At 41.0% G+C, this 23594-nt stretch overlaps 2 protein-coding genes across 4 annotated transcripts in view; one reads left to right on the forward strand and one right to left on the reverse strand.

Moving 5' to 3' along the window:
- The window catches only part of NCF4 (neutrophil cytosolic factor 4), a 37949-nt gene extending 31573 nt beyond the window's left edge, over positions 1-6376 (reverse strand). Inside the window, exon 1 of the mRNA XM_030041169.2 lies at positions 5825-6376. The gene's annotated coding sequence lies outside the window, so the exon portion shown is untranslated. The remainder of the gene's footprint in view (positions 1-5824) is intronic.
- PVALB (parvalbumin) lies at positions 686-14030 on the forward strand. Of its 3 annotated transcripts, none has more exons than XM_030041172.2 (5): positions 686-724; positions 4388-4455; positions 6387-6519; positions 6929-7038; positions 12454-14030. In XM_030041172.2, the coding sequence occupies exons 2-5, from the start codon at positions 4395-4397 to the stop codon at positions 12480-12482; spliced, it is 333 nt and encodes a 110-aa protein (XP_029897032.1). In that variant the 5' UTR covers positions 686-724; positions 4388-4394; the 3' UTR covers positions 12483-14030. The 3 variants fall into 3 exon arrangements, with proteins under 3 accessions (XP_029897032.1, XP_029897030.1, XP_029897031.1); XM_030041170.2 differs by lacking the exon at positions 686-724 and adding an exon at positions 2033-2051; XM_030041171.2 differs by lacking the exon at positions 686-724 and adding an exon at positions 3902-4080.
- Positions 14031-23594: the final 9564 nt, after the last annotated feature.

Here is a 23594-nt window from a genome sequence, read left to right on the forward strand (position 1 = left end):
TGCCCAATGCGGCCCAGAATGGAGATTTTTTTTATGCCCCTTTAAGTGTGAGCAACCAGAATTACACAACTGAGTTTGCTGTTGCCTGCAGGAAAAAATATTTCTGCCTTCCTTCAAGGCCAAGAAGTAAAGCTGAGTGTTGCAGCTTTGGGTGCAGGAGGGAGTTTAGGGCTGTTCTCTCTTGTTTCAAGTAGTATCTGCCAGGGCTAAAGAGAGAAAAGGACAAACTCCTGAGCATGTCTTCACTTTCCCTCACTCTGATGAGGAGGCTGCATCTTCTTATTCCCTTCCTTCCGAGCAGGGTCCCATCTCTCAAACTGAACCTCCTGATACATTGTAATCTCCCCGACGCCACCTGCATCTGATGGAAGATGAAGCACCTATTTGCCCCCAAATAGCTCATTCATACCGCCTGCCTCTCCCCGTAACAATGGAGTTTCCAGTGGACCGCCAGTTTGCCGAGGTAATAGGTTTTCACAGCCAGGGGAAGGTGAGCGCCAAGGATTATTAATAGCGTTTCTTGATTAGTTAAGGGAAGGATAAATGTGACACCGCCACCAAAATCCCTGAATATCTGATACCAGTGAGGAGTGGGTATCACCTGCCAAAAATAGAGAGAGCAAGAGAGATTATATAAGTGGGTTTCCTACCCCGAGTTCCACCTCTTTTTGACCACCTCCATATCTAACACCCTTTTCAAGCGTGCTTAGGAGAGATCCAAAAGGTAAGTAGCAAGAAAATGTTCAAACTTCCACAGCAAACGTAGATTCGCCCGCTCCTGGCAGGAACCCAGGACCTTCGCCTGAAGGAAAGCAGATAAGGATATCTTCCATCGCTCCGACCCTATCCCCCTTCCCACAAACAAAAGCCCAGAGACACAGAGGTGCAAATATCCCAAACAGTGAGGCATGGCTTCCCGCAGAGAAGACTCCAAACGAGAAGAAATGGCCATTAAAAGGAGGAAATGGGTTAACACAATGAGGGGGAATGAGGAGAAAAGGAGGGGAGAAAGTGAGAAAATGGAAATAACGAAACAGGGAAGGGGAGGGGAGAAAGTGAACGAGAACTGGAGCAAGGACGCGGCGAACAGAATTTACTGAAATGCTCAGTCGTGAACCAAAGGCAAAAAAAAACCCTTCAGAAATGACATCTCTCTTTATGCACAGACGATCGTAAGCGATGGAATGAAGTTGCTCTTTGGGGTGGTCATTAGGAAGATAAAGGAAATGCGTCACCCTGTTTCGCAAAGGACCCCGGGCTTTCTGCTTCAAGTTTTGGCGTGGGGGCTTCTCGCTGTTCATGAAATTCTCCCTGAATTGTTTGCTTTTCACAAGGGCAGGTTGATTTCTACTTAATTTACTTGATCGTTTACTTAGTAAGAATATCATCATTCTGGCGCTGGTGGAAGGGGGAGTTGATCTATACGAAAGCTTCTGTGCAGACAACTTGGAAATCCACGGTGTGGATTTTGCAAATAGTTCGGGCAGGAAAATTGGCAAAATCTCAGAAATAAAGAAAAACGCGTCATTCATCTCGCAGGGATGATGAGAAAAAGGTGAAGGGTCGAGTGTGAAACTGCCAATTCGTGAAACGCCTTTTACATTAGAATAACATAACAGTTTTGACTAAAGCTTGGTGGTTAAAAGCTTCTAGAAGTTTGCTAGCTGTCCTTAAAACCGATGCACTGCTGAGATTAGAGACGGGCCTCGGCCACTCCTCCATGTTAGATCCCCAACTCTCCCCTTTGTAAACCTGTATTGTCGCTGCTTTCGCTTTTCTGGCCATGGACGGTATGGCCTCTCGACTTAGGAGCAGGGTACGGGAAGCCGGGAGAAATGTTATTTACGCTATACGAATGGCTCCACCTGATCTGAAGCCTCGTTTTTCTGGCACCTCTCACTTTTCACCTTCACAGCATGATTAGGCCGTCGCAGCCTGACAGATCCGATGACGAGGGAAAGCGGGGCGGTTCGCGCATCGTTAGGGATGCGGAGGGACCTGCCGGGCTCCCAGCCCCAGGACACGGGCACGGAATGGGCCTCGCATGCCGGGTAACGATGCGCCTCTGGCCGCTTTGCTTGGCATGAGGCTAGTTAACCTGATCGGCGTCTGCCAGCACAGCAGGCAGCCCTGCGCAGCGCCTCTGCCAGCTCCCGGCTTGAGTTCCCTCCGAGGGCAGCCTTCCAAATGTGCTCTGCATTGTCAGCAGAGCAGGGTTGACACCGAAACACGAGTCACCCGCAACGAGAGCATCTTCACTGGCGGATGGTCAGGAGCGTTCCTGTTTGTAGAGAGCTAAAAGGAGGCTCTTGTGGCTCCAAGAGCAAGGATGCCTCAGCAACGGGTTTGTAAAAGGTTCGTCAGAAAGAAAAGAAATTGAGGAGACTGAGGCCCAGCTCCTTTGCAGACTGCACCGATGCTGAACTTGGCAAAGCAGGGAAGCGGACGGCAATGTCATATCAGGCCGGAGGTGTCTGCACTGGAAACAAGAAGGGACTCTTCTCTCTTCCACCAGTTAAGGAAAAGTAAAGGAATGCCAATTACATAAGATCGTGCACATTCGTTTCTCTTGTAAATACTGATGGGTCTACACTTCACCTAAAACAGACTAACGATTGGCTTTTAACCTGTGCTACACCAGGCTTTTTCAACTCGGTTCTCCAAGCTGAACTCCGCTAAAGCAAGAGACCCGAGTACTCTCTGTACTGCACCCTTTCACCTCCCAGCTCCGAAACAAACGGGGCAACTGGGCGAGAACTGCCCCTGCGGGAAGGTGCTCGGAGCCCTTCTGTGGGGCTGCAGTTCATCTCGGGTCAGCATCCTAGCACACAGCTCCTCTTTCCCTGTAGATCAGGGAAAGGTGTGTTCAACCTAGGAAGAGGGATTCGGCTCCGCAAACCGTCTCCTTGTTTGTCCTTGGTGAAAACTAAGCCTCTCTTGTACCTCAGGAAATACACGGAAATGGCGGGGGGGGGGAAGTTCCAACGAGAGAAAAACGACAGTCCCTCCCACAATGAAGAATCCTTGTTTAAAAAAGAAAAGGGGGAAAAAAGGGGGGGGGGGACACCCCAATGTCACCTCCTCCTCCGTCCTTCTGCGCTCAGTGGCATGCTAATGACTCACCCGTTACAGCTCAACTTGGGCTGTGGAGAAAAGGATGGGGGGTCGAACTTTTAAAAGCGCCGAGCAATTACTGTCAGAGCGAGCCGAGTTTTTGCAGCAGCCCCCTTCTTGGCAAGGCCGCTCTCTCGTGGTCCCGCTCAGGATAAGGGTGCAATTGCGTCAGCGGGATCGGGCTGTACCCGTTGATGGCAGCGTGGGGATCTCGCTGCCACCGCTCTGCCCTCCCCCGTCTCTCCTGAGGCAGAGATGCCAAAGCTCCTGCAGAGATCTGCCCTACTACTGGGCCCTAACCTGCGCTATCTCAGCCTAATGGCTCCTGCCCAAACTCCGAGAACGAGTTGGACTGCTTGCCATATTTCATGTGAAAAATGGGCACAGGTCCTTGGCGAAAAAAACAATCCTAGAAAATAACATTACAATTCTTAAATCTTTTCTGATGATGTTGGGAAGTGCCCGGTCCCGCCTGAGAAGCCCACCGCTGCACAGGAGCTCCGCACGAGCGTGTTGTCACCCCACACCTCGTTTCACCATATCATATCGCGGAAGATTCTGCAGCATATTGTGCATTACAAACAGGATCTGTAGGATTCGCAGGGATGTGATAATTAATTCAGCGAGGATGATGCTTAATATGGACTGGCCCGAAAGAAACGAGGTCTAAAAAGAGTATGTGTGTGAAGGGGAGGGGGGAGGGAGAAGGGGGAGATGTTTCAAGTGTTTGAACGGTAATGTTCAAAAGCTACATTACACTTGCTTCCCGACCTCAAGAGCAGCTTGAAGCTTGGCATATGCTGCAGTTCCTTACTCATCACCGAATGGAACTGGTAAAGCTCGTCCTGACTTACTAAAGGAAAAGGCTCTGCTCTGCACCACCAGCTCTTCCACCGCACCTGAGAACTTGACCTTGGCACAACTCTTTCTCCAGCCGGTATCACGACAGACTCTGGCGCTGCTCCAGTAAGGCTTAGGCTCCAACCTCCCAGGGATTGACCCCCACTCGCGTCTTCCCCCACCCCTGTCCCTGCAAAGGCATCCCCGTACCCTCTCTTTTAGTCGAACCCTCGCGTCTGTGGACTACTTGGTGCTCTGCAAACTGGAGAGCGACAGCCCATGGCACTTATCCACGCAGAGCTATAGAGCTGGCACGGGTCCAGCCTCTCCCGGTGTGCCATCCCCACACAGCACTGCAGCTTTGGTCATATGAGCAGAAATGATGAGAAAAGCACTTTTTAATCTTTTCGCACTTGCTTCCCTGTTCAAACAGTTGCAGGATGGCTATGACTGACGTGCTCAGCGCTGAGGATATCAAGAAGGCTGTGGGAGCCTTTTCAGGTGAGTGCTTTTTTTTTTTTCCCCTCCTCTTTTCCCCTCTTTTGTCTCTTCAGCTTAGGATAGCAGTGCATTTATTTAAGCTCAGGGAAGATTAGAGGATCCAACTAGACAAAATATCAAAGGAGGATGCGTTTTCAGAAGTGCAGTGAAAGCCTGACAGGTTTATCAAGTACAGGGCTGCATCCTCAGCAAAGTTGCCCTGCACATTACAGAGGTGAAGTATTCATTTTAAAGGAAGGCAAGCAGTAACTGCAGACAGACTTTGCTTCTACCGAGAGGATACTTTCAAAGGAACAAAACCCTCACCGAACCAGGGGGGATTGTATCTTTATGTGGGATAGGGAAGTCAGCCGTGGATGTCGGCAGCTTCCCTCTCCCCCCTGACATTCAGTTTCAGGTATTACAGAACTGCTGTTTCTCGTTTCAAGGAGATAAGAAACCGCTCTTTTCCCACTTCCTATGCCAGAGTCCCCGGGTGGGCTTTGCTTTTCAGGATGGAGCAGAAGGCAACAGTAGAGCAAGCGGGTGCACTGCTCGACTGCAGAAGCTTTCTGCAGGACGAATGGCTGCAGCGGTCCGTACTTGCCTCTCAGACTCCTCCGGATTTCAGATAGTCCCTACCCCTCTAATTCATCACGACCCCTAAACTGACAGCAAACCCTCTTCGTGCTTACAGAGATTCAGGTAGTTAAGGTTGCTCTCAAAGAAACGCCAGAAATCCTGCTCCGGGATGCACGTTATCTCCCCCCTTCCCCCCAAACTACCTGCCTGATCGCACCACCCCGGAGAGCCGCCTCTTTCTGTCCTGGTCTGTGCGATGACCTTCCCAAACAGACAGAAGCGCAAAACCCGCTGAGCCCGACTAAACTCAGCAGCCGGGGAGTCGAAGGGACCAACAAACTGCTTTGCTCGATCCAGCAGCTGTTTTTCTCATTAGCTTCCATTGTTCTAGGGCCATCTCCGAGTCCCGGAGCAGATGCAATTAGCAGCAACTAATGACAGATCTCAGTCAGGCAGATCCCGAAAGACTGAGCCTCCTTAATTTTATGTAATAGGAAAAGCTGCGGCGGGAATAAGGATGCATGGGGAAGAAAAAAAAAAAGTCCATAGCACGTTTTGGAGGTCACTGTATTGGATTTCTAATCCACACCACAGTCGTTAGGCTACATGGGCGGGACAAAAGCGGGTGCGGTTAAAGGACAGGAGAGGTGGAGCAGGTAAACTCATTTATCTCGGCTCCGATTTCAAGGGCTCGGGGGTTCCCCCCCCCTCCCCGCCTCGGCGATCGTGCCTCACAAGGTCTTGCAGGCAGCGTACAGTACAGCACTCCCTTGCAGCATCTGAGCTTGCAAATCACGATTGCACATACCTTTAGCGGTCGAAATGCAACACTGATTTCTAGTAAGTCTTCAGGAAATAGCCATGTGCTCCGAAACACTTCCCGTCAATGCAAGGCTCCATAGTTGAGCAAAAGCGGTTTTTTTTTTTCCCCAGGGCTGGAAATGTCAAAAAGTGACAGCGATCTAATAGTCAGAGTCTGCTCTCAGATGACTGTTTTAGCGTAAAACTTAGCAAAAAAAAAAAAGGGGGGGGGAGGGCCGTAAGGCACTGAAATGAGACCAAGCCGGTTAGACTTCAGCTCCCAACACTATCACAGACTTCCTGTGTGACCTTGGGCAAGTCTCCATCCCTCTGTAGCTCAGCTCTCCCTGCAAAACGGAGACACTGCCCCTCTCCCCCTTTGTTTATTTCAATGAGTATCTGTGAAGCGTGGACGATTACAGTGGGTACATCCAGCTCCTACCAGAGCTGCGCTCGACTGTGCCTCCCAGGGTAGGACACCCAGCAGTATGGCAGAAAACTACGGGTATGTGTTGGTATATGTTTCAATGATTTTTGTAAGCAGTTCTCTGGCTTTTCATCTCCTATAGCGGCTGAATCTTTTAACTACAAGAAGTTTTTCGAGATGGTAGGACTGAAAAAGAAGAGCCCAGAAGATGTGAAAAAGGTTTTCCATATTCTTGATAAAGATCGAAGTGGCTTCATTGAAGAGGAAGAATTAAAGTAAGTAAAGATACGTCCTTTCTCAAATAACCTCGCCTTAAGAGTCTAATCTCCCGTTTTCTTTTTTTTACAAGACTCTAGGTATTTGCATACAATTCAATCTCTTGACTAGTATTTGTGTGCAATAATCACTTGTTTGCTGATTATATGATCTAAAGTGTGTTGGATGTAGCTAGTTGTAACTTTTATTGCAGGATCCCTGAAACACATGAATGATCAATACCTTACAGATAGTTCTTCAGTCAATGCAGTTTCAGAGTAAAGCGCTCCTCCTGAATGTTAAAGAAGGTCAACAACAGAAGATACAGCCCTGGATTCCAACTCGCATATCAAATTAGTGGTACAAATAAATACAAAGTAAAACTGTTCTGGAAAAACAACTTTCTTTTTTTCCATGCCTCCTCTTTAGGTTTGTACTGAAGGGCTTTACTCCAGATGGAAGAGACCTATCAGACAAAGAAACGAAAGCTCTTCTGGCTGCTGGAGATAAGGACGGTGATGGTAAAATCGGCGCTGATGGTATGTGATTAGAGGAGTAAACTTTGACAGTAACAATCGAATATTACTCTTGCATACAAGAACTGAGGAAATCTAGGAATCACTGGGGGCTGTGACCTTCTGAAGGGCACAACTTGGATTTTATGAAATACCAAGTCCTGCTACATTTGCCATACCTTGCTTGCAGGCTTTAGGGGAAACAGCAGCCGAGTTCTGACACTAGAGGGGGCAAGAGTTTACAGAAACCGAGATGTAGTTAAGGCACACTACAACTCTATAGTACAGGACTAAGTACCAATCCAGCTTCTACTTCAGTTAGTTTAATTTTTCTGCTGATTTCAGTGGGGAGAGGATCAGGACACTGAGAGTTCAAAGACCCAGGCTTGACTGTAAAGCTTAGAAAAGACAAAGAAAAAAAGCTGAGTACCAGCGTTTCTGCTTGATGATTAGTAAATAGGAAAGTAATGCACGACTTAGCAAAGCAATGCTTTTAAAATTCAAAGTACTGTCGGTCTGCTACAGAATTTCTGTACAATAACTGTCTATCCAGCTTTTGCTAGTGTTTATGTGGGTCTTCGCAGCTAAGAAAGCTTGTCACTCCCTTCTACTAAATATGAGAACTAGAAGAAAAGAACAACTTTTCCTCTCACAGCATTGCTTAAAAAATTACTGCTGTTTTCTATTCCCCCTTGGGATGAATCAAAGTAGCCCACATACAAAATTTCTCCTTTTTCCTCTTTCTGTATCCCTGAGACACACTGGAAGAGGCATGAAGAGATGCATTTCTGAATTAAATCTTTCCTCATTGCAGGAGGTAGTAGCAGAATTTTGTGGCCAGAGTACTGAATCACCTAGCAGGCAATTGCTAAGTTTTCACCATATTGATAAGCCATATGATAGGCTGAAATCTGAAAAACATCTTAAAAACCTCATATCTCTCTGTCTTACATGATCTCTGGGATTTGTAAAAAACATTGTTGCCAAAAAAAAAGCAATTAAAAAAGGAATAAAAAGCAAAATACAACTAACATAGTCTCCTAATTTAGAAGCTGAAAAAATGACACACAAAATCAGACACTGACATATTAGTCAGGTGATACATTAGCTAAACTGCCTGTTCATAGTGCACTGGCATTATCAGTGACTATGACCCTGTCTCTAGACTGAAGACTCTTAATTTCTCAGATCATGATTATATTACGGTTGCAGAGGAAAAGCTGTGAGGCATGTAGGGGACATTCCTGCTAAACTTTAGCAGTGCTACTAAACCCAATGAGTGTGTCATTATTTGAAATTTCATATGCTTTATTATATGGGTCCTCCTTATTCCCATTAAAATTAGTGGCAGTGGTACTAAGATCAGTGGGCAAGATTTTCAGAAGAAAACTTGATTCAGGTAAGTAAGCTTACAGCTGATCCACCAACCTCATATCAGTTATTTTCAGTTATTCCCGGAAGGCTGCAAAACAAAAGCAGCATCAATTGGAATAAAAGAACTATATTGCAGAATGATTTTGGCTTATACAAAAGAATACAGCATTAACTTTATTTATGATTGGCCATAACTTTTTTTTTTAAAATTGAAACAATGCCTGAAAGCCAGTACATTGTAATAAAGCAGTATGAAACGCCTCTTCTCCTTATCTCTTTCTTCTGCAACTTTTACCCTTCCTTAACTTTGAACTGGAATTACCCTGAATTTATACTCGATAATGAGAATAGAATGAAGGGCTTTTTTCTTTTGATTCTTCTGGCCATATCCCTACTGTACGACATTATTGGTTGCTTTTCCATTTCTTAAATTTGACTCCAACAGCAAATTGTTATACCAGAAAGGCTTGAAATACATGCAAATTAACAGCTGGGACTGTGACCAAAGGATGAGGATGACGGATACTTTCCAGCTTTTCCTTTGGTTCATAAATCCAATTGCAGATTAGAACCGCCTATGTAAATAAAATGTAAAGTCATGAATGTACGTCACATTCATATTCAGTATTGCAATGCTGTGTTTCTGTTGCAAACCATTTGTTTGTTTCCCTGTAACTGAATTGTCAGGCATCACTTTTACCCCTTGGTTCAAACACCAGCTTCGTACATCACTAAATGATCACAAACTTGCAGCCTTTCACAGGGATTGATGTTAATTCACTAGATGGCCCTTGAACGCTGTCCCTCAGGAGCCCATAGCAGTTGTAAGAACTGATCTTCATGGATTTTTAATACCACAGAGCCATCTTTCTCAGACGCATCATCACTAACGTTAATCCCAACCTAATCAGCCTTTTTCCAGTTAGGATCTCGCATTACAAATTTTCTCTTAGGTCTCCTGCTTTAAACCTTTATCATTCCTGCAAGACCGTTCAGCTCAGAAGTAGTTTCACCAGCTTACCTCTTGTCCAATCAAGATTTGTAATTTGTGGCTGATCTGCCAATTTCAAACAGGCGAAAATTTGCAGTCTCTCCATGTAAGACATGACCATCTTCTGTGTGATGTCAAGCCCCCTCCATCTTCCACTGATGTGAACAGAAGATGACGAATCTGAAAAAAATTGCAGGTCAAGGCCAGGTTACCTAATAAAATGACAAACATTAGCTTCCAGATTGGATTGGGAAGTGATGCTGAAGCAGTTCTGTCAGCTTCAGGAGAACGTTTATAAGAAAGAGAAGAAAAGAAAATTAAGATTTCTGCTCACAATGGTTTTTTAAATCTATTTTTTGTATTAGCACTGGACATGCACATCATGCCTTTCAGTTTCTTGATATTAATAGACTTGAGAAAGTCCATAGAGAATTTTCAAAGATCATGCACTATAGACAGAACAAATCCAAATTTTTATCCCAGTAAGTCAAAAACTTTTCTTTGATACAGCTCAACTTCTGCAAATATTTTAAAATGTTTCAATTATTTTCTTTAAATGTTGTAAAAATGAGACATCAAGCATTCAAAATTACAACTGATAAGTCATGACCTTGCCACAGGTAAAAGCCATGACAAAAAAGAAAAACCTTTTGGAAGTCCTTCTTTTCTTATTCCTCTTTGTGCTCTTGTATCTTCTAAAATAAATCAACGTAAGTCATTACTTATGAAGTTTCCTAAACAGATTTGCTATTGTACAGATAACATAAAAAACATGATCTGATGAGAGAAATCATTAGCCTACAACATGTTCTCTGTAATTATTTCTGTCATTTCAGTAAAATATTACAGGGTATGCATTAGGCTGGTATATACTACTAAACTATACTGAATATAGTGAAACAGCCTTCTTTTAAGTCAGAGCTTTGACACAAGACAGCTAGTAAATTATTTTACAGGACAAAATAGTCTAAATCCTTGTAATTTAAAACTATTATTTGTGCAAAGAAAGATATAACTTAATTTTGTTTGGAAGGAGAATTACAACTGGAAAAGAGGATGTAGTCAATCACAAGGACTCTCTCACTAACAGGCCAGTCAGGGGCAATAACCATTTACAAAAAGGACCAACAGGCAGGGGCTAATACACAGTGCTTTATCGCAGAAGTTTTGCATATATGAATACACTTTGTAACAATGCCTCCACAAGCCACCTGTGGTTGGGCTAACCTTCATACAAAAATAAATAGTGAACTAGTTTACAAGATTATTCAACTGGAAGATCTTTGAAATATTTAAAGTATATTGAAAATCCTGGAAAAAGTATAAAGCATATAGCAGTTTTCACGAAGGAATATTTTATGGTTTGCTGGCTATCAGAAAGTACCCGTGAAATATATTGCCATTAAGTGATAATATCACTATCATAACGTATTATAGAAAATATTTGGCTGCAAATCTGAATAACCTTTTCCAAATATATTCTGTAGATACAAATTATTATAAAAAGGATTTCATTTAGTTGTAGCAAGTATGACAACTTGTTCTAATAGTATATGCATAGTTAGTTTTCCCTTTTGGAAAGGTTTCATCCATTGGAGTTCATGTTTCTCTCTGCAGGATTTATTCACACAGTGATTTAATAATCATAGCCTTTTTCCTTTTCTGCCCAGAATAGTCTGGGTTTCTATCACAAGCACTTTATGTTATCTCTTAAATTCAGTTTGCTACACTTTCAATCTATGTACCTACCGTGTACAGGATTTATACACGTTTTAAGTAATCTGCATCACTAATCCTAATTTGGATTTACATCTTTCAAAATGATGGATAAATTTGGATTTCACTTAAACCCCCTGACACTTTTATTTCTCAGTCTGGTTTGTCAGCATTTGGCAACATGTTTTTTGGACACGTCATCAAAAGTGCTATCTGTTTGCACACACCAGTCAGTAAAGATCTCACTTGTTTAGAGTTTAGCATTTTTCCACTGAACATTAGAATGTTCTTTAAAATGCCTAATTTTCATTTTCTATCTTTTTTTAGTTGCAAGACATTACTCTTCATTATGTCAAACTTCAATAATTTTCTCTTGAGTCTTTACAGATGACTGCCTCCCCTATTTGTCATTTTCCTCTCAACTGATTATGTTAAACCCATAAACCACTCTCTCTGTATACTCTCTAATCCCTTTATCGTCTTTGTTGCCCTTCTTGGGATTCCCTTCAGTCTGTCATTTTTAACGCTCTGAGGCACACACAACTGTGCAAGGTATTCTCATGTGTAACTGTTCCAAGGTTAGATGGAGTTAGGAATTATAACCTCCTTGGGTAATACAGTATTCAGAGTGCAGTATGCCAGGCAGCTATTCACCAGGATACAAATGTGCCTTTTCCATGCTTTATCACCCTCTGAAAGGCATTATATATACCAAAGCATAAAATAACCCCAAACTGCAGATAGATACATTTATGTAAATATTATGGATGTAACACTAATAAAAGCCACAGGATAAAATCCCAGCCCTTTCAACTCACAGGAATTTTTCTCATTATCACCAATGTGGTCAAGATTGCTACATAGGTAGGTGTCAGCCTTCTGTTTTTGTAATCTGTCATTTTCAGTCAATTTGCCATTACAAAATTGAGTTTAAATGTAATATATTTATAATATAGGGACATGAATACTCTGAAAGACTCATTAATGAGTCTCTCTGCCAAACTCTGATATAAAGGAAATTTATCTCACTGCAAAATTAAATTTCTAGTTCTTGCCTTCATCCCATTGAGATTTACAAAGGAATAACAGGGAACTAATCAAGTTCTTCAGATGAATAGCAGTGGACAGTCTTGACAGTCTGGCATGTATAGCATTTCTCCCTTACCCTCAAAAAATCCTTTCATTTCACTGTAAGATTTCCCAAGTCATACTTTCCCTTTAATTAACTTGGATTTCTTTGTTCTTCTGTTATTGTGATGTTTCTGCTACACCAGTGACTCTGTAATCATTGTAATATGCTTCCTCCTTCTTTACATTTTCTTTTTTTAATATTTTTAAACAATTTTTCCCTTCTCCAGAATTTGCAACTATGGTGGCTGAATCATAAAGGCTTTGACCAATGCAAACCCTTCACCCATCCTTCACTGCCCAATTCCAACCACCTCCTGCTGACTGCTTTGGCTCCTGTTCTATTTATTTATGTTATTTTATACTCCAGCTCTGTTCTCTGCAATCCTGCAACTCTGTAATTGTGCTGAAAGACACTGTTAAAATAATAAAGGTCACATCAATCTGGGCTTTATTCTCTCTCACTATAACTTGTTTCTTATTTCATGTAGGCTTGGCACACGCTGAGAGAAAATTTTACTCTTTTTTGCTGACATCCCTGCTGCTTTATCCCTAGCTAGGGTAAAGTGGGAAGAAATTTTAAAAATTATTTGGGATAAAACATGCATATAATGAGTCATTCAGTCCAAGTTCTGAACTGTGGCAAAACTGACTGCATTATTTTTAAGCCATCCCTGCTAAATGGATGCATACTCATAGCCTGGAAAATCTCTAGTGATGGCAATTACCCAACTTCATTTGGCAGTTTGTTCTTTTGACTTAATCAGCGTTATAGCTAAAAAGTATTTCCTAATATTTAACCTACATCTCCCCTGATGCATTTTGGTGATCAGTAAATTGATTCTTGTCTGTATCATTTGTTAAATTTGCCTGGTGCAGGGGGATTTTTGGATAAAAGGTTTGACAGGAATATCAGTTGGTGCCAATCATGCATGGGGATAACTTCGTAAACTATTAAAAAGCGGTCACTTCTGAAACACAGTGTATGTTTACTAGCAATGTTACACAACTATCTAGGACAGGAGGAATGGAATACTTGCAACAAACAACAGTATGAATTTCAGGAAAGGGGACACCAAGATTCAGGTGTGATGCTGCTGTTGACACTCTCACTGTTAAAATAGTATATCAAAAAATCCCAGCAAAAAACATTTCTCCTAAAACTTCACCAGAGAAGTGAGTATCTTTTTTTTGAGTTGCATAGAAGAAACTGAGACTCAAGCTAAGGAAATGACTAGCCAACAGTAAGCCTATGACAGAGCCAAGAGCTAAACACTTGTTTCCCAAATCCTGTTCAGTAACTTTGGCACCAACCTCATGCTTTTTATCTTTTTTATTTGTTTGTTTGTTTAAGCAAAGATTAAAGGGGGGGAGGCAGGGGGGAGGGAATCCTTTTAGACAACATCTTCCCCACATCTTGACAGAACATTGATTACTACTGCAATAAAAAGGAAGGATATTTGCTGTTTCTAGATTCCAAACTATTCCCTGCAGCAATAATAGCTTATTCCATTCAGATTTACTATCACTAATTTAGTATAAACAAAAAGATAAGGCTGAAACCCTGTCACCATCACATTGTACAGAATACCATTCTCTGCCACAGCAATTACCCAGTACTACCTGGGAAGCCAATATACACTGCCTAAACCATTCTAGATTTTCACTCTGTAGTAACTTACAAGGAAGACTTTTTGCTGAAGCTGCTGTGCGTTCAAAAGAAATGCTTTGGTTTTGCACAATGTATATACGGATCTGAAGAATGTATTGATTTTTAAGTATTCTAAATAAAGCAAATGAAAACGGATTGCAATGAAGCGAGTCTATTTACTTCTTTTTCTCGGCAGCTACTGACCTCAAGTGGCAATAAAGCGTAATTACAAGAATATACAGGGCTACAAAGAAAACATTAGGAACCCAGCTATTGAAGTATCACGAAGGATCCACAGAATCAGAGAATCGACATAAAAATCGCTATATAAACAAAGCCCTTTATAGTCTTTCTCTGTTCTTTGAACCTACAAGGATTTATATTTTAATGCTTCTCTGGATGGCACAAAAGCTGAATTTTTTTTCAGGGCTTTAACAAAAATAGCACAATAGAACAAATAGCAAATAAACACAGACATTAAGGAGTCTAAAAAATTATTTATACTACATTATGTGAAATAAAGTATGTTACAGCAACATTAATGAGGATATTTTATTGGCATAAAAGTCTGAAGACTCCAATGATTCCTATATCAGTCTTTCTTCACATTATTCCCTCAATCACTCCTGAACAAGCAACACCGAGTGCCTAATTTGGCCTGAAATTTTTCAGCTATATAGTAATGGGTAAGATGAAAAGAAATATCCTTTACTTTCAAAGTGAAAAAGTTACAATGGGTAGAGACATCTCCAAAATACCATCTTTACTTTTCATGCTGACAGTACCTGATATTCTAAACATGCACTTGGTCAGTTTATTCAGATATGCAACTGGTATACTCAAAACCTATGTGATCAGAAGTCTCATAAAATCTGTTTTGAACCACTTTTTTCCCTAACTGTATGTTAAATTCAAAGTTTTCAATATTTCATGCCTCTATCACTGAAGAAAAAAAAAATCAAACATGTGTAATATAAATAAATCTCTGCCCAAACATAAAATTACTTTTTATCAATTATCATCAAACTATTACTTTTTTTTCACTGTTGGCTCTTCAATGTTTATCTTAGACTCTTACTTTTCCCACCCAAATTCCTTCCAAACCTTCCCCAAATCTTGAATTGTTTCATTTCCAATTAACAAAAATTCTCACAATTTTCCTGTTAGGTGGAATTTATCTAGTTGTGGTTCAAAATGAAGCAAAGAAATGCAAAATTTTAAGTTACAATAAAATATAAAATAAAACATTATACATACAATATATTAAATTATCCATTTTCATATCACTCATTTAAATGTCTTTAAGACTGTCACAGAAACTACTGTAAAGAATGAAGAAAGCAGAATTTGCCACAAAATTTAATCAGGCTTTCAGCAGACTGTGGATTATAGTACGCTTGACAAATACAAAAAATCCACATTACCCTGCAATGTACTATTTCATGAAGGAAGATGTTTTAATTTTCACGTGCATAAGCAAGGGAGCAAAATTAAGTTTCTCCAAGAAACATTTACCTTAAATTTCTTTATTGGCATCTTACATCTTCTTTGTCCTGAACAGTAAGTGTTCTGTAATTTTCTCCCCTGTTGTAATGCAGTAGAAGTTATGAAAAAACCCCAACTCCAGCCATCATGCTGAAGACAAAATTTTAAATCATCAGTACACATCCTTTCTTTAGATTCATAGCCACTGGTTTGTAATGAGACACAACTGGATGATTTAAGATATGTAAATTATGTTTACACATGCAAAAAAAAGACACTACTTGTTCACATTGGTATTATATATTGCTAGGAAAGAAATACAGCTTGCTCTCAGCTACAACTCAAAAGGAAGAAGAGCCAAATCCTCAAGTTACAAGACAAACCATCATTTCCTGACAAATTACATTAGCATTTAACAAAAAGGGTTTGTACCAACAGACCATCACCAACTCTTAAAATTTCTCTGATCACCATTTACCATTATCAAACCCTTAACCAACAAATCCACAATTATTTGTGCTTTAGTGGTCCTGCCAAGCTCTTAATGGAGTTTCATGGATCAACAATTTTCCACATGTCTTATTTTGGGAATCAATGGACTGGAGGCCATAACACCTGTTCACTTTGCAGAAGCTGAGCTAGGATTTATATTTACAGTCTATCCACCAGTCCTGAGCTCAACACTGCCTAACGTCCTATGATTGCTTCCGCGCTTTGTTCACTCCATCAAAGCAAAACTTGCTTGTTTGCTTCTTTTGCCTTTTCTGACTTTGCATCTTTTGGGGGGAAGTAAGGACACTTTTATCTAGTTTCTAAATACTTTCAAAGACTGGAGATGCAGTTCATGTTCTCCTTTCCAGCAACACACACATAGTTTTATCAAAGCCTCTGTGCTATAGTACCTAAACATTAACAATATGCTGTCCAAAACAGAGTTAATATTGTTATGGAATTAAAAACTCCGGCATTGCACAACATTTGCAAGAAGTTCTGCCTCAACAAAATAACATCAAGGATTACGAATTTACACAAGGTTCACTGAAGACACAAATTAGTCCACAAAATTTTTATTAATGAGCATAAAGCACAAAAGAACTTCATTTGACTCTAAAATCTCAGATTGAGATTTAAGTGGTCAGTGGATAAAGAACACATTCTTTTATTTATAAATCAATTGCAAATGAAAATGAAATTATATGGCATGCATTAACACACCAAAATTCAGCTGTGGTTAAAGCATGCGCTGACATTCTTGTTCTAATACCACCCAGGAACCATTGGCAACACAGACACAAGAGCACAGGCTTTAGCACATGCCAGTGATTAAAATACGTCCTCTAGGGCCTGGACTCTCATTGCTAACATGTGCTTAAACCTGAGCTGCTGCACCTTCATTCTGAGAGAGTATTTTAGCAGATTCTCTTTTCCAGGGAGATACACTCTTTAGAAATCCCAACACTCTCTAGGGCTCCAACATTTAAAACAGCTTTTCTCCTAAACAAGAGAGAGTGAAGCCAAATGTGTCTAAAGGGGGTTAGCTGTGTGCATGAGAGATCAATCATCAAAACTTTCCCAGACTGTAGGATCTCCTAATGTGGGAGAATTACTTCACAAGGGAGGAAGTACAGTTCTGGTTAGTGCTCTTCTGGTTAATAAAGTAACAGAGCTTAACAAAGGTTGATACGCTTTTAAAGAGAGAAGTTAATATAAATACAAATACCAGAGTCCCTTCTCCAGCCACCAGAAAAATAGATGGGACTGCATGAGCTACAACAATAAATGGATCAGAAGATCCAAATAAAAATACTGAAAGGCACTTAACAAGCCTATGGAACATGCAGCTAGAAAAGATGTTGTTTTCACAAATTCATTCAATCTTCCACCTAGGAAAATCTAAGTGAAAGGATCTTGTCAGTGTCTGAATCAGAATCCCCAACTCTTATTGCAACAACAGTTCTTAATTCTAGGAGATGCTTGTCTGAGCAATTAATGGTTTATGTACAAAAATACAGTTGGTTTCACTGATGTTACAGTGGCACAACACTGGCATTAACAAATGGATACATAGGCCTTCAGGTGTGTAAGAACAGAGTAACTCCCCCAACTTTGCCACTAGAGCTTCTAGACAGGTCGTAAGAGGCACAGGACCAGAGGTCAAATGCTTAACTGTTGGTTACTGGAGGGAAGGTCCATGGGTTGCTGAAAAGCCAAATGGTTCAGAGACATTTTCAGGTTTTGGAAACGTTGCCTAAAAGGATTTTTTTTTTATTCTAACATTTGAATTGTTAACAAACCCCACCTCCTGTATTTTCATAGTGCAATGCAGTTTAAAAAAATGTATCACTAGAAAGATACTAAAATATATAGGTAATAGCAAATTATCAAGCACTTATTGCTGTTTTAATATAAAGAGGAATAAGAATTATGTGGCTGTGCTAATTTTGTGCTTCCTTCTGCAGATGAATGAAGATTTTCTGTCTTAAAACATTTGCATTCCGCCCCCCCCCCCCCCCCCCCCCGAAAGTAATTTTCAATTCTGCTGGATACAGCACAATTGCATCTACTCTTTCAGCTGCAATGGGTTGTTGAAATTGAGCTATTGCCCAGCACCTGCTCTTAGTCAGACAGCTGAAATCAGAGGTTAGGGGAAAAAATAAAGATTTTATGTCATTGTAATGCAAGTCTCCTTTTAGCTTTGCTGCAGTCAGTGTTCAATTATGCTCTGTAACAATCTCCATTACTAGAGCCAGTGTTTTTCTGTTCCTCTCTGCATGTATTAACTTTCTTGTTCACACGTGATAGCTTTCTTAGCAAAGCAAAGGCGTCTTGAGACATTTGTCCACAGATTTAATAAATCTACATCTTTTTTAGCCTGTTGAGGATCCTAGGGTTCAAATGTATCTTCATTTTGAATGTTCCGAAGGAAGATAACTGATACAATAGAACTTAAATTATTCCTCACTGAAGGCCTGATAGGTCAAAATTAACCTGAAATTTCATCTAGTCTACTGAATACAAAACACAGAACACGTAACAATGAAAGGCTCCCACGTAATTTTTTTTCCTCGGTGTATCCTATTTTTACAAGCTCAGGATCCTTCTCATTCAGAATTTTTGTAAGTTCACTGCATAGCCTGGATGTTTAAGACTTCATCAGAAGCAGGAACCAAGGCCCTAGGTCTGTAGGAAGAAAGCTACAAAGACTTTGACCAGCAAGACTCAGCAGCAAATGGGAAGGAAGTAGCTGGTGTGAACAGCTACTGGGAATGCAGGAGGGGAAGCCTTGCTTTTGAAGTAGGAGAGAGCAACAATACATGGACAGAGAGCTCTGAGACAGGGGCCAGAGGGTGAACAACACAGAAATTCAGGGTCTGGGACTTGGGGAAAAGGAAATCCAGAACAGGAAGGATTGGAGATGATTAGAGGAAGGATTTGAAAAGCTTAGAGCAGAAGAGTTTTTATTATAATATAAATACATTATAATAAATTGACCTTGAAAAGAAGGGGCATGGATAAGATGGAAAAGTTTATGCCTAAAAATTAACCTGTTAGAAGAGTGGAGATGATAGAAAACAGAGTGTTGTAAACTCTTGAAAATTTAATTAGGAGTCTCAAATATGTCTCTTCTTCCTCCATTAAACCTCCAGGTGCTGGAGTCACATGGCTGATTCAGTTTTCAGCAAGGGGAAAAAAATTCTACCTGTCATGCCTGCAGAGAAAACCTTGAACATTCATACCCTAAAACCACGAACAGAATATAAATCAAAACATAACCTGTTATTAATAAATCTCATGAGTTGAATGGAGTCTGTCTTACAGTTCTTAACACAAGATATAGCATCAGCGTAAACCTAGGAGCTGCTTTCTAAGCAGACAGCACCTAGAGATCCAAAAATGATTCCCAGCTGATATTATAGTCATCATCACCACATAATGACTGGTATGCTGGAATTATGGGTAGCTCATTTAAAGATGCCATGTATTCATATATTCTGTATTCGACAGATTAACCCCTTCCCCGTGATGCAGAAGCATACTCAACGCTCACTTACCAGCATCCAATCACCCTATGCACGACTCTGTGCAAAAGAGCATGACAATGATTGTTCCAACAATAGCGTACTCACAGCTGGGAAAGGTTCAGGCCATGCACAAAGCCACAGCAAGTCCGCAGCCTGTCACAGATACTCCCCCATGAAGAGATCTATACAACAGTAAAACTTTCTGTATGAAGTTCCAGATCCCTGATCAACTATCCACGTCTAATGCTTTGGGGTATATTGTTAAAAACTAAATAAAGATTTAGGTTTTGTTCCCAGCACTCTTCCTAGCTTCCATGTGCAAGAACACACAAATAAAGATTCAAGCTGGAATTTTTCCAGACATACACAGAATAATTATTCCTCCCAAATTCTCATCTTTATCCTTGCGGATTCAAATGCATCCTTCAGAAATCTATCCCTCATTCCATATTCATCGGAAGAGAGGACATAACAGTTACAATTAGCATACTTCAACCAAGTTTACAGCCTTGTAGAGGTACCTACCCTACATCTAGTAATTCACCACTTTTCATTAATGCCACAACTGCCATTCATTTCTAACTTCCGCTTTCCCAACGTAGTAAATCAGAAACAACTGACGGATATGCCAGATCAGTCAGAAGTGCTGTTGTAACTGCCAACAAATCCTTTGGCTGATACAACCATTTCATAATCATCTTGCATTTCAGTGCACCGAGCCTCAGCCAAAAAGCCTTCGTATCTGTGTCTCAGTCCCTACCACAAAAGAGCAAACTCTGAAGACCTGGAACTATAATGCTGTTATCAACAGTGATACAGAAAGCATCCAAATTCATACTGCTGTGCTAATAGCCCCACTCTGAAGAGAAACAAAAGGCAATTTTGGGGGATGCCAAATAAAGTCACCCTCAAAACAGATCGAGTTTCTATTTATTCTACTGGTTGGGGAAACTCTAAAGAACAGAAATCTACAATAAAATTTACCCATCCATTCTTGCAGTTTTCAAAGCTCTCCAGACATATGAGTAAACACTTGTAGTCAATTCTGTAAGAATCTATACAATTTCAAAAGCTGCATGAACTATGAATATTCATCCATTTGCAAGATATTTCCGATGTTGTTTTGTCACACTGTTTCATTTTAGTAACATAAGATTTAAAAAACCCTGATGAAATGCTTTGTATTTAAGAGATTTCTTCCAGAAAGATCTACTCACTCCTTTCCTCAACATTAATGCCCTCCTAGGAGGCATTGCTTACTTGAAGGAAAGCTACATTACTTCCTCAGTAGCTTTTATTAGGCAGTACGTTCAAGTTACAGGTTGTAACGTGCTCAACCCTGAACATATCCAGAATGTTTGCATCTATACATGAATAACTATAAAAGCAAGTCCTAGGAATATTAGTGAATTCTGCATCACAAAAATCACTTTTTAACCAGTATATGTTGTGAAGGAGACAATGAAGTGACTTGCACAGTGCCCAACAGAATCTGAAGCACAAGCCTTATATCAATCTAAAAGACTGTATGACCTTGCTTTAGTCCTTATGGTAAAGGCTTACCTTGCTTCTGAAATTCCTTGCTCCTACTGGAACTGCAGTTCCACCATCGCTGCCTTCGGCAGCCTGATGAAATGCGAGCCGCACATAGACCCGTGCAGTTTAACTGCTGTTTTGCGACCATTGCCAAAACGAATGTGACTTCAAATTTCAGGGTCTTGTGGCTGTCAGGGCAACTTATCCTGCTCACACTAGAGAAGGGGCGCTTCCCACTCACAGGAATCTTGCTTTATTTGAGGAAGAAATGAAATGTGTGAATAAAAAGAGTGCTCTATTTCTCCTTAGCTGGTAAATACAGGATTTAACCTAATAAACACTTCTCTAGGGTAAAAACATCATCCTCTATTGTTGGGGTTGGGTTTTTTTTTAAATCCACAGGGTTTTCTCTTCCCCTCTTTCTCACATATTCAAGATGAGAAAAGCTTCAGTGAGCACAGCTACCAGGTTCCAATTTATTCAGCAGCAACCCCTGTGGACTGCTAACAGCAGACTGTGATTCTGTTTGGATTACAAGGTGTGGATAAGTAATTCCATCCTTAATCTATCACTGTCAATGCCGGTAAGGGAACAACTTTTACCTGCAAGAAGTCAGGCAGAGGAAAAGATTGAGACTGGAAAAAAAAAGTGTGGGGCAAAAGGACAGCAGAAATAGAGAGGACACAAGTCCATTAAGAGCTCTATGTGCAAGTGCATGCAGAGGTAACTAGGAAATGAGGGAGTGGGACAAATGACCAGGGTGCTAATAGGAAAGTAGCAAACAGAAAGGAGATAGCCAGATTTCAAGCAGAATTTTTCAATAGCAATGAAAAAATCTCACTTCCAACATAATCTATGCTTTCTATTACAGGGATCCCAGTGTAAAATGGTAGAGATGTTTGCAACCTCAGTAAATGCTGATGGATACTACTACATTACAGCCACGATCAATAAATCTCAAGTACATCATAATGGAGCCTCAAAGCCTTTGCATACAGACCTGTCAGTAAACTGGGACAATATTACAAATAGACAACAAAGGATACTGCAAAGATCACAAAAATGGAACAACACAGAGACAAGCAAATTTCTTGGAGGATGGAGTGGAAGGCAGAAAAGATGAAAAAGGAGGTAAGCTATTTAGACATAAGTGATGGAGAACATCAATAACCGCACACCTGGTTTATATGATGGAGGATTCAGGAATGGAAGAGAAAACAGTGAAAGCAATAATGAGACCAAGGATTAATCTTTCTTTTCCTTTTTAAAGGAACCCCTAGTAAGTGACTCCATCACTATGCTTCACTACAGTCATCATGTACAATAAAAGTCTCTGCCCACTCAGGCTAGAGAAGTCCCTTCCATATCTTTATCACAGAAAAAATGTTTTTTATGTGCATATAAAAGACTCCCTTGATTTTGCTATAGGTACTTATTATTTTTATACTATTTGCTTGCCTGGCTACATATCTGGCAGATACATCACATAATCTCAAACATGTAAAATGGGTCATTCATACTAGAAAAGACCAAAAAAGCTGCCTTCTAAGCAAGCACTACCTTGTGGTTAAAATAAAACTTGGAAAAATTTATTTTCAACCAACTCTACTCTTGGAATGTCCAATCTTATAACCCAAATACAGATGCATTATTCTCTTCTTCCTAAGCTCACATACTGCTTTTCATAGCAAGCAGATTCTGTGCTCCACAGTAAACAACCTAAAGTGTAGCCAAGCAAAGTTTATACCCTGAGAAAGTATTGTTTTTTATGAATGACACACCTTCTAACAGTGTAAGATCTTTCAAAGAGATTGGAAGGAGGGGAAAAACCAGGAAGATTCACAGTCTGCTTTTTCAGCTCTAACCCAAACCCATTAAGTTTGACTTGGACTGCTTAAGGAAGACAGAAGATCAGTTTAAAGATTAAGAATAGGGCATAGAAATAGTTTAAGAGTAGTCAAGGGAGATCTTAGTAAAAATATTTGAAAAAGAAGAAAAACAAATAATTAGAGGAACCAACCTAATGCAGTGTGAAAGACTACAAAAATAACAAAGAGAAAAAAAAGAACAAAATTCTGAGATACTAAGAAGAAAGCAACTAAGAAGTTGGTGAACAAGAAGAGAGGTGTCCCTGGGAGAACAGTAACATAGTCAAAAGCAAGAAAAATGAACTGGAGGAAAGGATAACTGATCAAATGTTGGCCCAGGTTGAGGAGAAACGTTGCTCAATTTCCACACTGGACACGCAGGCCTCATAAACAGGCTATTTTAGACATGCTGACCGAACCGACACTGTGGAATTCAGATTTCTGGCCGATTTACAAGCAGCAAAGAACAAAGAGTGGGTGCAGCTCCGACTCCCGCACCGATCTGACTCCAGCTCTAAGCCCTGAGGTAAAAGTGACCCAAATCACGGGACTCCCGCTGACAGGACACAAACCCCCTGACCTCTCCTTGTGTGAGCCCCACAGCCAGCCCGCTCCTCACACCTTCGTGACGGACGGACGCCCGCCTGCCGTTAACGGCCGAGAGCGCGCGCAATGCCCGCGCCCCTTATCCCTCCCACCCCTCCCCGCCGTTAAGCCGTCTGCGCAGGCGCAGAGCAGCCCGCGCGGGGCGGGTGAGAGGAATAGCGCGTTCCCGCTCCGCAGGACAGGAGGGCCGCGGGGTGGGGGTA

Source organism: Aquila chrysaetos, chromosome 17 (assembly GCF_900496995.4).
Source record: "Aquila chrysaetos chrysaetos chromosome 17, bAquChr1.4, whole genome shotgun sequence".
NCBI lineage: Eukaryota > Metazoa > Chordata > Aves > Accipitriformes > Accipitridae > Aquila > Aquila chrysaetos.